At 46.8% G+C, this 13,652-nt stretch overlaps 1 protein-coding gene across 1 annotated transcript in view; it reads left to right on the forward strand.

Moving 5' to 3' along the window:
- Positions 1–13,652, forward strand: part of PPM1H (protein phosphatase, Mg2+/Mn2+ dependent 1H) — a 246,490-nt gene that overhangs the window by 175,385 nt on the left and 57,453 nt on the right. Inside the window, exon 6 of the mRNA XM_084759003.1 lies at positions 3,005–3,123. Coding sequence (XP_084615129.1) covers positions 3,005–3,123 — 119 coding nt within the window. The remainder of the gene's footprint in view (positions 1–3,004; positions 3,124–13,652) is intronic.

Consider the following 13,652-nt stretch of genomic DNA (forward strand, 5'->3'; position numbering starts at 1 on the left):
TCAGGCTCAGAACCACCAAGTCACCAAGTCCTAGCTGATGAACTTGGACTTGGTGCCTTAGCCTTTCTAGGCCCGTTTTTTTGGTGTTTGTCTTATTTTGTTTTGTTGTTTGTTTGTTTGTCTTGATTAGTTTTTAAATATTTGTAAATAAACTTTTTAAAAGATTCATTTATTTATTTTCTGGGCATGAGTTTCTGCCTGCATGAATGTTTATGTGCTGCATGCATTCCTGGTCCATGCAGAGATCAGAAAAGGGCATCAACCTCCTCAGAACTGGAGTTACGGATGCTTGTGAGGCCCCCATGGGTCCTGGCAACCAAAAACAGGTCCCTGTACATGAGCAACAAATGCTTTTAACTGCTGAGCCGTCTGTCCAGCCCTATTGCCTTGCTTTTTAGGTTGAGTTTGTATCTTATGCTCTGTGGTATTGTTGAGTGAGATACATAGTGTAACGTACTTGTCTAAAGCATATGGCAGTCTCTGAATCAGTGAGCCCAACCCAACTTGGGGACAGGAAGTGGACCAGATCTCCATGCTGACTCAGCCTCGAAGTTCAGAAAGTGGGGGAGGATACAGGAAGACAGCCCTGTTTATTCCTCCCTAAGCTTCTGTGGATGCTTTGGGCGTGGCTGCCACGTAGGCACGTCACTGGTGTAGTCACACAGGGCCTTGTGTTTAGTTTTATGCACTGCTGTCCCCATCTTGAAATTCTTCATATATTCACTTTGTTCTGGGTCCCACAAATTAAGTAGTGATTCCTCCTGCCTAAGATTTTTGGAAGGATGCAGTGAGAGAACTCAGAAATCACTGAGCGTAATAATCATTAAATGGATATAAAAGTCACCCATCCTCCCGTGTGTGTGTGTGTGTGTGTGTGTGTGTGTGTGTGTGTGTGTGTGTGTGTAAATACGGGTGAGGGCATGCCATAGTGAGTGTATGGAGTTCAGAAGTCACTCGTTAGTTCACACCTTCCACAGGGTCTCCTGTTTACCGTATCTGACAAGGCCACAAGCTTCTGAGGAGTCTCCTGTCTCTTGGCCTTCCATCTCATGGTGGGAGAACCTGCGTGGCAAACACACGTTCCCATGCCTGGTTTTACATGGGTTTAGGAGCCTGAACTCAGGCCTCATGCCTGTGCAGGAAGCACCTCACCCACTTAGCCATCTCTCAAGCCCCAATTGTTTTTCATGAGCAAAGAATCCAGGACAGGTACATTTAAAATATCTAATTATGAAAATGTCAGTAATGCCATCCCTTTAAAGACAATAAAACCAAGGCTTGAGAAATTAAATAACTCATTAAAATCACAAAATTCATGATGCTGAGCTTGATGGCCTCTAACACCAACCTGCTGTATTACACATTAGTTTCTTCCTTCCCAGGGGAGGTTGTCTGGTATTTAAGCTTCCTTGTTGCCTATCTGAGCCCTCAAAGTTGTCGGTCTCCCACGAGATCTGGAGGCCTACAGGACAGGAAGACAAAAATCTCTTCACCCTCAGTCACCCTGTCATTTGCCATCCTCACTGCCCTGCCCGTAACGACTGCATCAGAGCTGTTAAGCCTGGTGACAGTTCACCTTGCTTCCTTTGTTCCCGATAGTCTGAGCCTTCCGCTGCCTAGCACTGTCTAGTACCTTCACACCACCGTGAGCATCATGGAGACCTGCTGCCTCGGGAAGGAGGCTGTGGGAGCACCTGTTGTAGGTTGACCCTCTCTAATCTCAAAACCCCAAATCTGAAATGCTTCCAAACCTGAAAAATGTTTAGCGTTGACGTAACGCTATAAATGGAAAGTTGCACTGTTAGCTTTATATGACAGGTTGTAGTCAAAAGGTGTACGAAAAATACTATATGAAATTGCCTTCAGGCTATATGTATAAGGTGTTTCTGAAACATAAATGAATTTTATATAAGCTTGGGTCTCATCCCTAAGATCTCATATACTGTATCTGGATATATTCCAGTTGTGCCCCACCCCATCCTGGGAAGGACTCCCTGACCTAAGCGTTTCAGATAAGGGATACAGAACTTGTACCAGTTAACTAAGGACGGCATCCCCTGCCTCCCTACAATGGCTGGCCATGGCACATGCTGCCCACTCTTCCATAGAGCCAATCTCTATTGCAGGAGTTGGGCGTGGTGTGGGCAGGTTCTAACACAGGTACGAGGGAAGTTGGAATGTGACCCACCAGTCCGTCTCTTGGATAGCTAGCTTTGCACTTGGACTGTAACAACGAGCCTGTTGTTTCAAAGCAACCCCAGAGGTGGCTACCTGCTTGAGGCTTCTTACAATGTGAGCAGGGGTTTTCAGGGAATGGGCGAAGCCATCTGTCATGGAGAATAATCCAGCAAAAAGACAAGGCAACAGAGCAAGCCAGAGGCAGGGTGGGTCCGGCAGAAGGCTCCTCCTGTCGGTGTATCTAGCCCTGCTGTGAGGGATCTGGCGTGTGTGTGTGTGTGTGTGTGTGTGTGTGTGTGTGTGTGTGTGTGTGTGTGTGTGTCCTGGAGAATCTCATGCAGCTTTCAAAGGCAAATCCATGGGAACTACTGTTAGTGAGGAAAGAGCAGAGAGGGGCAAGGGAGGCATCAGGGTAACCTCGCTGGCCTTCGGTCTAGCCAACATGCTTTCCAGAAAGTGAAAACATCCTGGATTTGAACCACAAACTGAACTTTGAAGATGCCTGTTCTCAACCATAGCCATTAGCAGTGTGCGCCTTTTTATCACAGTTAGGGTGTCAGTGCTACAGTGGCAGCCCATGGAAGTTACGTGCAGGATTTTTATTTACTCATTTTCTGCTAGTGGTTAAATTCCGAAATGTATTTACTTGCCTCAAAATAGGAAACAGTTTTCCTGTTTTAAGGCTTGTCTCAATTTGCAAAACATTCTCGAGTTTTATTTTGTCTTCTGAAGTCCGTGTGTCACTTTTTCTCCTTCTTTCTTTCTCCCCCCCCCCCCTTTTTTTTTTTTTTTTTTTTTTTTTTTTTTTTTTTTTTTTTGCTATTAGGCTTTCATGCAGCCTCACTTGCTGGGAAATGAGTTCACGCATTTGGAGTTCCCACGGAGAGTACAGAGGAAAGAACTCGGGAAGAAGATGCTGTACAGAGACTTTAACATGACAGGCTGGTAAGACTGCACCTCACCCCACCTAATCACCAGCCACCACAAACACATCCGGGGACCGGAGCTCATGGTGAAGGACAGGAGCCGGCAGCCACATGGGACCTGTGTTACTTTTTCCCTCCAATTTTCTGAGGCCCTTCTCGGGGATACCAGAAGCCTTGGATCTGACTTAATCTTTTGATTCACATGACACGGCCATTTGGAGGCTTCTAGTAGGATATGTATCTTTTTTATCTCTAGACCACGGTTGTCAAAGAGATAGAAGGGCCCAAGGGAATGTGGCTTAGTGAGCCATGCTGGCTCGGGGTTGAATTCCAACTCTTGATTTTCTGAATGAGCAAAGGTACATAAACTACCCCAGCAGCCCCTTTTCTCCTGGATAAAGTGGAGGAAAGGCATCATCTTTGAAGAGTCATTGTGAGGCCTGAGGGAGATAAGGTATTTTCTTTACAGGTACCCCTTAGTATCCACAAGAGATTAATTAGCTCCAGGGTCCTCTATAGACACCCCAAAATCTAAAGACATGGATGTTCAAGTCTCTCATATAAAATGACACAGTCTTTGCATTTAGTCTATGCACATCTTCCCCGTAGTCCCCGTAGACTACTTAAAATACTCAATCCAGTGTAAAGGCTATGTACATGATCGTTACATCATTTAGGAAATGAGGATAAGAAAAAAAATCAGAGCATTTTCACTACATATACTTTAAAAAATAGATTTTTCCGTCATTGAATGGTTCAATGAACACTTATAAAACCCACAAAGAGCTCAGGTATGCTGTAGCACATTCTGAGTGAAGTAAGAACTCTTGACGTGAGGTGCTGACTCCCCCAAGCACACCTGTACAAGCACACCAAGACCGTAGTCAGAGCTGACCAGTGTCTAATGTTAACTAACCCTCATTCGCTCTTCTGCCCCAAAATCCTAAGGACAGTAGAAGAGTGAGACAACGTGCTCTTTCTTCACCATGTCCACAACAAAGGCAGCAAATTTACTATCTCTTCTTCATTGACCAAAACAATTGTAATAGATCATCATAGCCCAGATTGTCACGGTAATGATGACACTGAACCGGGGGTCTGTGACGCATAGTGTCACGAGGGAACAAGTTTAACTACCCAAGAAAGACAGAGACTCGTCCGAGGGACTTCTGATTATCCGTGTGTGTGTGGGGGGGGGGGTTTATTCTTGTCTTTTGCTAGGTGGGAAAGCAGGTCCCAACCCCAGCCTATTGAAATCAGTAAACCATGGCTGGGGAGCCAACATCTGCTCACCACCCGTGTCTGTAAATTATGGTTTAAAACCAATCAATACACCTGCTTGCTCCTGTGGCGCTGTGGCTGCCACAGGGACTGTGTGTGTGGAGTCACAGGAGACTCTGTGTGGCCTGCAGAGCCTAGAAGATTTTCCCCAGCTCTAAAACAGAAAAAGAGACCCAGGAAGGGCTCACATATTTACTTAATGGCTTTGAGTTTTTACATCCCGGCGTCATGACTCTAAGCTCTCCTAATCCATTTGTGTCCAATCAGGAAAATGAGCAGTTCTTGTTAAAAAAAAAAAAATCAAGTAGCAGGTAAGACTGTGGTTCAGTAACACATAGAGAAGTTTACATATAAGTACTGTAGAATTCGGAAATACAGCAAGAAGGGTAGGGAGTCTCACGATTGTTTTTTTTTATTTAATTTTATTAATTTATTCATATTACATCTCAATGGTTATCCCCTCCCTTGTATCCTCCTATTCCTCCCTCCCTCCCATTTTCCCCTTACTCCCCTCCCCTATGACTGTGACTGAGGGGGACTTCCTCCCCCTGTATATGCTCATAGGGTATCAAGTCTCTTCTTGGTAGCTGGCGAGGATGTGGAGAGAGAGGAACACTCCTTCATTGCTGGTGGGAATGCAAACTAGTACAGCCACTTTGGAAATCTATCTGGTGCTATCTCAGAAAACTGGGAATAGGGCTTCCTCAAGACCCAGCTATTCTACTCCTTGGAATATACCCAGAAGATGCTCCAGCACACAACAAGAAAATTTGGTCAGCCATGTTCATAGCAGCCTTATTCATAATAGCTAGAACATGGAAACAGCCTAAGTGTCTCACGATTGTAAGCACAGGAAAGAAGACTCCATCTAAAATGACTGGGTGGGAACTTTCTAAACACGGGGAGAGATGATGGGGAGACACTGAGGTTGTATTGAAGGAGTGGGAAGCCAGACAGCAATTTAGATTTACTGTGGGATGATATAAGCTGCTCCTGTGTTTTCCTGGGGACAATGAAGTGGAAATGAGGTTTTTCAGTGGTTATATTAAGGGGAGAATAGGGTAGGCTAACTTCAGGAAGCAAACTCCGGTACCCAGAGGAAAACCAACATAGGTTGATATACACAGATGTAGATTTATCTTGAGACCTCCGACCTAAATATAAGGGTGGAAGAAGAAAATAGTAAGACGGGAAATACTTAGGTATAAATACGGAGATAAGTGAGAGCAGCTCCGGGAGACCTGTCAGTGTGTAACCAGTGGCCGGACCAAGGCTTGTCATGCAGCAGCAGGTGTCACAGGATGAAGGAGAGGGGCTGGAATCATCTGAAGATGAGGGGCAGGTCAGTGTGTGGATGGTCGGTGAGAAGCATGGCACTGAGGCGGTCTTTGAGATGCGCTGAAACTGAGATGAGGCTGTTTTTGCTTATTCTTTCTAAACCAGAAGTGAGAGTCAGGTGGAAACCCGGAGAATAAGTGCCACATCTCTGTCGTCCCAGGAAGAGTGCCCCTGTGGCAGATGCCTGGTACGTGTGTTCACTCAGGGTAGAAAGGTAGCATCGTGTTTCTTACCGGCTTTGGAAAGCACTTTTGAGGATAGGTGCCATCACTTTAATGGACAAGATGCTTTCAAAGGTTATAACTATTCACTCAATCTGTGTAATGAGGTTAGGGCCTTTTTTTTTTTATGTTCCTTTTTCAGTCTCTTGAAACTAAAAAATTTTTTGAATGGCTCATATATCTTTCCCTTTAGCAAGGCTAAAATGACCTCATTTTGTAATTCTTAAAACATGAGTCCAGGACCTCGATTATGTCTGACTTTGCATGCACTGTACATAGCAGTAGGTGGGCGGACCCTTTGTCAGATAGGTTTCAGAGAAACACTTTGTCTTTCTTCCCACTCCCCGTGTGTTTGAGCATCGCACTACACAGAGCAGATGAGCTGTTTTTAATGGCGTGGGACTTCGCCGAAGACACTAAATAATTGAGTAGCCAAGGCTGAGGACGGCTTCAGTCAGAAAGGATTTGATTTGTTTCCAGGGTAATTCCCTGTGTGGCTGTTGCCTTACAAGCTTGGCTACGAGCAGAGTCTGTGTACACTTTTGTGTGTTCCCTACCTGTTCTTCCTTTTGATGTGAAAATGGGACCTAGGGAGAAGGAAAGCCCTTTATGTCCTTGTGAAAGGAACCTGGCTTAAACACCAATTTGCACCACAGCCTGTGTAAATCCCACTTCTGCCCCAACTAGAATAAGTTGCATTTTAAAGTACTTTCACCTTGTAGCAGAAAGCTTCAGATCCAGCAATGTCGTTTTGTTTTTGTTTTGTGTGTCTTGTTCATTTGTTTGGATTTGGGGGTGGGTGGGTGGGGAGGTGTTGAAAAGGGTCTCCCACAGCCCAAGCTGGCCTGGAACGTGCTTTATAGCCAGAGATGGAAGCCAGGGCCGCGTGGGTCCTAAGGAAGTCCTCCCTCATGAGCACCAACAACAGCCTCGGGGAATTCAGCACAGTTATACACTAAGGCTATACTGCTGGTCTTTCCTGCCTCTTCCTCCCAAGTGCTGGGACGGTAGGCTTATGACATCACACCTGGTTTTGCAGTCCTGAAGATAGGCTGCATAAGCACTCCTGGACGCACAGGCTGCATGTGCGCTGCATAAGCACTCTGAAGTGTGCTGTCTGCTCCCTTTCCCAGTTGTCCTATAGAGGAGAAAGGCTGTAGCGTTAATTATGAGAAGGGTGGAGCGATTTGCAGCCTGTTTCTTCTCCCAGTAAAACCTTAAATGACTACTGAGTGGGTGGTGGTAGCTGCAGGTGGAGTGCTGAGCCTTGGGAGTGTATCGTGCACCGGGATGCACATGATTCCTTATCTAACCTTGCCTTGTGTTTCTTGGCTTCTGAAGTAGACTTGGGCCATAAACTCATTTCTCTGAAATGGCCAACGAAAGGTCCACACACTCCTATGCGCTTTAATCCTTGCAGGAAATGCCTGGTTGTGGAGGGTTATTTTTTCACTTTCCCTATTAATCATGACAGTTAACAGCTGGCTGACAGGTCTTCTAAGAGCTAGGGCCAAGCCCAGCGATGAAAGCTCTATCTGAATCCTCAGATTTTTGCTGCGAAAGCAGCTGAGTGTACTCAGTGCATCTTACAGGTGAGGGAACTGAGGCAGGAGGTTAGCATGTTCACTGTCCCTGACTAGTATGGCAAAGGGCTATGGTTGTCTTCTGCTGATGATGGGATAGTGAGCCCCCCCCCCTTTTTTACAGCAAATCATGACCCAGGAGTTTCAGTTTTCCCAGCTTCCACCAATACACAACTCTCAAAATCCAATACACACGTCTCAAGATACAGACTAGGACCCAAGTATCACTCTCTTATTTCAGGACATCTTGGGGGGGCAGTGGTTCTTAACCTTCCCAACACTGGCACCTCTTTTGTTGTTGTGTTTTGTTTTCGAGACAGGCTTTCTCTGAATAACAGGGTCCAAGCTGTCCTGGACTCACTTTGTAGACCTGGCTGGCCTCGAACTCTTCACAGAGATCAGCCTGCCTCTGTGTCCTGAGTGTTGGAATTAAAAGGCATACATCACCATACCTGGCTCAGGTTGGGACCCTTTAATATGATTCCTCATGCTGTGGTGATCCCTAACCATAAAATTATTTTTGTTTGCTGCTTCATAACTGTTATTTTGCTTCTTTTTTTACTAATTGTAATGGAAATATTGGTTATAGGACACCTATGAAAGGGTCATTGGCCTCCAAAGGGGTCAAGACCCACAGGTTGAGAACCACTGCTCTAAGGTAAAAAGCCAGCAATCTTGCCTGAGTTTTGAGCTCTGAGAGAAATGAAACCAGCAGACCTGCGTTCACACTGGCATCGTATGAAAGAATGCATCTTCGAAACTGAAAGAAAGTGACTTTTCTCACTCCCAGTGTGACCTCATGGATGTTAGTCAAATTAGACCAGGATGCTTGCAGCTTTTCACCCAGAGTCTGTGCTTGCTTTTGGCGTGGGGGGAAGGGGGGGCAGGGGGTGAGCTGGAGGGGGGTGGGGATGGTTCGGCACTATCTCCAAAGAACCTGTGCATAGAGAAATTGACGCCTCTCATTAGGGGAGCATCATGCCAACATTCTGTGGTGTGTCTGCAGCAGGGAGGAAGTGTGGGAGAGGATGTCAGCTCTGGGAAGCCTTGTCTCATAATTAAAGATGAGTCTGTTGCCTCCTGACAGGGGACCCTTTCTCTCCCACTCTCGTGCTTTCCTGGAGACTGTGGAGCAGCTTGGCAGGCCCAGATTGTTTAGAGGACAAAAGGTTATTGTCACCAGGCCCATCATAATGAAATTGGTTGCTTCCCTGGCCCCCCCTACTCCCGCCTTCCCCCTTTCCTCTGATAGTTTGCTCAGCGGCTTGATTTACAAAGCCTTTGTCTAAGCGCAGAGCCCCTGCTCGGAGTTGGTCCCTGGTGTGGCCTTCCCTCACCCTCCCCATCACCCACTCAGCTCTCACCTTCTGTGCCTTGTGTCATTGGTCCTAGTGCCAGAGTCCTCAAGCTGCTGCCCCTCCTCCCAGCCCTTTGTGTGGAGCTGCTCTGGCAGGATGCACCCTGTAGCTGGCATTGTGTCTGCTCAAGAGCTCCGTGGCCCAGCCCGCAGCCCTCTGAGCTGTCTTGGACAGTAATTTGCTGGCAGGCATCTTTGTTACTGACTTGAAACAACAGTGTCTCACAGCTGGCTTTGTGGCACCAGGTCCTTGCTCCTGGTGACTTGACAGTGACGATGACGGTGACAGGCTAGAGGTTCTGCTTTCTCGTGTAGGGATCAGCGTTCTTCGTGCCCTTCATCCAGCCACATGGGGTGTTCCAGCCCAGGGTGACATTGGTGTGGGAGGGGGCTGTGACTTCACCCTTGGCTTCAGGCCAGATTCTCCAGCAGCTGTTCTGGGCTGATGGGATTTGTAGAGAGGGCAAGGGTCATAGAAGAAAAGTCCATCATGCAAATGTGAGATTTCTTCCAGATGGTTCTGAGCATAAGCAGTGTACACCAGACTTCTTTCTTCCAGCCAGCAGAGCTGTCGTAACTATCACATTTGTGATGGTTCTGTTGAGGGGACAATGGGTAGATGCTGTGCGTGCAGCGTTAGGTCACATGGTTTATTGCTTTGGGTGATGGGTGTTTTGATATTTTGCTCTGCCAAAGTCTCTTATTTGTGAGATGCTTCCCTTGCCCCTTGTGCCAGCCTCTGTGTCTGGAGGGTGCCTGGGCAAGCTTTGCTCTGTTTTTTGAGCTTCTGGGAGAGGCTGAATCCAGAGATCCTAACCTTTTATTCTCATCTCCCGCGGCCCTTTAACATCTAATGATTCTAAGTTAATGATGTGTCAGTATAATTTTCCCCTCCTCTGTTTCCTTAAAGTTATGAGCAAATTGGCATTTTCCACTGGGGAACAAATGGAATCAGCCATCATTTTCTCCACTCAGCACTCCCGGCTTTGATGAAAGCAAAGGAAATCTCTATTTTTCTGTGCTCACAAACACGCTATCCAGGAGCCGCATGTGGCCACTTAAATTTCAATTAGTTAAAAATTAAACAAAATTTTTAAAAAATTCACCAAGTCTTACTAGCCACATGTCATATACTCAGTAGCCACACCTGGCTAGTGGCTGCTGAGTTAGGTGCTGCAGACCAGAGTGTTTATATCATGTGAGATGTTCTATTGGCCAGACCTATGGTAAGTCCAGTCAGGCTGGAGAGTAAGATGCAGCACTCATCTGTAGCTGGCCATCCCAACAGCATACGGTCTGACCATCTGAGCAGGGAGCTCAGGATGCAGGTCAGCTGGTAAAGTGCTCGTCTACGATGTATGGGGTCCTACACCTATTCTCTTGCACTGTATAAACTGGGCTAGTGGCTCATGCCTATAATCCCAGCACTTGGGAGGTGGATGCAGGAGAATTAGAAGTTCAAGATCAGGGCTGGAGAGATGGCTCGGCCATTAAAGGCTAGGCTCACAACCAAAAATATAAGAAATTCAAGATCATCCTCAGCTATATAGTAGATTTAAGACCAGGCCGGGATATATGAGATCCTGTCTCTAAGTAAATTAGATGATAAATAGATAGGTGGGTAGGTAGGTAGGTAGATAGGTAGATAGATAGATAGATAGATAGATTAGATAGATAGATTAGATAGATGATGGATGCATTGATGGATTTATAAGATAGACAGACAGACAGACAGATTGATGAAAAAGATAGATACATAGATAAAAAGACAGATGAATGGATATATAGGTAAAAGGACAGATGGATGGATGATGGATAGATTAGATAGATGATTGATAGACAGATAGATAAGATAGTTAGTAGGGAAAGCAAAAGGGAAGAGACGTTGTGTTATGCCTCCTTGCCTTCCTGAGCCAGACTGAGGCAACTGTGGGGATGGACTTCACTCCACCTTCCAAATGTCCAGGGACTTCTGCCATGGTGTTTAGGAATGGCTAACTGATCTCTAGCTGTCCATTTGCTGGGCAGAAAAAAAAAAAAGAGAGAAAAAACCTGCACGCTGCTGACCATAAAGAGAAGCCCAGCTCATCTCCCCAAGTCAGTAGCTTCCTCCCTCTCAGCCCCACCCACTCCCTTCATTCTGTGCAGCAGTCCCCTCCTAGCCTCTAGGCTGCTACCAGACGTTGCCGCTTTCCTTCCTGGCTTTTCTCTTTACTTCTTGGGAAGTAAGATCCTCATAGCCTGAGGATCTGATTTAAAAATAAGTTCAGTTCCAAACCTTTTGGGTTCCGTTTCAGGTGACCTTTATTCACAGACTACAGCCTGGAGCGCAGCTCAGTAATGAAAAGACCCAGCCCTATAGCTTTTACCGATAATGCAAACACTTTCTGGAAAGAGAAACCCACAGGAGGCAGCCCTGAGTGGGTGGGTGTCGGGGGGGGGGGGGGGGGGGGCAGGGGGGGGGCTGGGCCAAGTTGCACCGTGCAGCTTCTGTCATCTCCCTTACAGTCTCTTCTGGGCCCTCTGTCAGCACCCTGAGGTAGAACATAGGGAAGGGAGTGAGCAGATGAGAAGGGCTTGGAGCCAGCTCCAGAGTGGCACCCACATTTAATACAAATTGATTTATTGAATCAAGCCAGGAACCTCAGGCTTTCTCCTCCCTCGTACCACCTCATAAAGTTACATTACTGACACTCCTCATTAGCTTGCCCACTGATCCCCAGGCAGCTTTTAAAGGGACACTGCCCTTCTCCGGGGCTTGAATTTATATGTTGGTCATGCCTGTGGGTCTAATTAGCTCAGCATTATTAGTCTTACTTAGAAAGCCTGCATTTTCTAGTGGCTTGACTCTTGAGTTTTACAGAGGAATTGAAAAAAAAATCCAAACTCTCTACTTTTCCTTCTCTTTGCTCTTAATCACCCTTAACCCAATCTTTGGAAATTCCCTTGCAGACATCTCGGACTGGTATTTTTTGGGGGCGCAGAAGGATTTCTCAGTCCCACCCTATTGCAAATCCTGACATTTCTGTTGTGCTGTGGACCGCAGTGGGGAGCTTTTTAGACTCACCAGAGAAATATCACATTTTAATTTTATAATTACTTCAGAAGAAAGCGGGCCTTTCCTTTCCCTAGTGAAAGCTGGTATTCATTCCCTCCCAGCAACGTGTGTTTTCATAATTTAAACGATTATGGGCCAGCTTGCCAGGAGTCTGACTGCTGGGAGCAGTGTGAAAATCTTGACTCTGCACAGATCGGGGCCCCGAGAGCTTGGCTATTGTCTCAGGAACATTTACCCCCAAACCTCAGTAGACTTGGGGTATGAGGATTCTCTAGGGCCTGGATTGAGCCCCTCAAAGGCTTCCTGTTCCACGTCCCAGGCAGGAAAGGGAAGCTGAAGCCATACTGAGACTGGGTCAGCACCATGCGGAGAGTGGCCTCGCCCTGGCTCACAGAGCCACGATGATGAGTGGCTGTTTTCAATGTGCATGTTCCGCATCTTTTCGAGATCTGCAGCTCTTGCTGCTGGAGCAGCAGGGAAGAAAGGCGTTCCTGCTGCGTGCAGCACATCTCCTGACAGTGATGAATGGCTCCCACTCCTGCCCTATGCAGGAGGCCGGAGGGGCGGTGGGGGGGGAAAGCTATGGGGTCTTTACAAATGGCCCATAGCCAGGATAGACAGGCATTGTCAGGCCACTGGATAGAGAAAGAAAAGGGATACACCACCAGCCTGTTCCCTGTTGATGGGGCACCGGCGTGCACAGTCACACACACCCTCACCTCTCTCTTTCTATAACTTGGTGGTTTCCGTTCCTAAAGTAGCCAGGCTGCTTGCAAGCCTTTCTTTCTTCTCCTCGGAGCCTCTGAGGTGTCAGAGCATTTGTCTGACTCATCCTATACCCCTATTCAGGATGTCTCTGCTGCTCACCCCAACCCCACCTTCCCTGCCCCTGACCCAAGAATGCTAGCTGGAGCTGATTAACACACAGTACTTAGTTTCAGGTCACCGGGAGAGTCTCGAAATGTCGCAGGCCCTCCAAAATTTCTGTTGGCGTGAACAGGCATAAGGGACCACTGAACTCCTGAGGATCCTCTTTCAATATTTTGCATATCGATACTGCAGACCTGCTGCATGTGAGACATTAAGAACGTGGTGAAGCCAGACTGCCTCGGTGGGTCAGTTTCACCTGTGTGGCTGTCACAAATCATGCTGCTGCCCTCAGCTGTGGTTCCTCCATTTGTGATACGAGGTTAATTACAGCCACAACCAACCAGTGGTTACAGTGTGAATTTGTATGTCAGGTGCCCAGCAAAGCTCTGGAGGAATGGCTAATACTGTAACCATTAGATGTGTGTGTGTGTGTGTGTGTGTGTGTGTGTGTGTGTGTCTGTGTCTTTGTGTCTGTGTCTTTGTGTCTGTGTCTTTGTGTCTCTGTGTGTGTGTCTCTGTGTGTATGTGTGTGTGTGTGTCTGTGTCTGTGTCTCTGTGTGTATGTCTGTGTATGTGTCTTTGTGTGTCTCTGTGTGTATGTCTGTGTGTGTGTGTGTCTGTGTGTGTGTGTGTGTGTGTCTGTGTCTCTGTGTGTGTGTCTGTGTCTCTGTGTGTGTGTCTGTGTGTGTGTGTGTCTGTGTCTCTGTGTGTATGTCTGTGTGTGTGTCTTTGTGTGTCTCTGTGTGTGTGTGTGTGTATCTGTGTGTGCATAAGCTATATAGCATTATAAAAGGATCCAGAGCATTATAATCCAGAATGCACTCAAATGTTTGTTTCCTG

Source organism: Acomys minous (assembly GCF_964271855.1).
Source record: "Acomys minous genome assembly, chromosome: 15".
Classification (NCBI taxonomy): Eukaryota; Metazoa; Chordata; class Mammalia; order Rodentia; family Muridae; genus Acomys; species Acomys minous.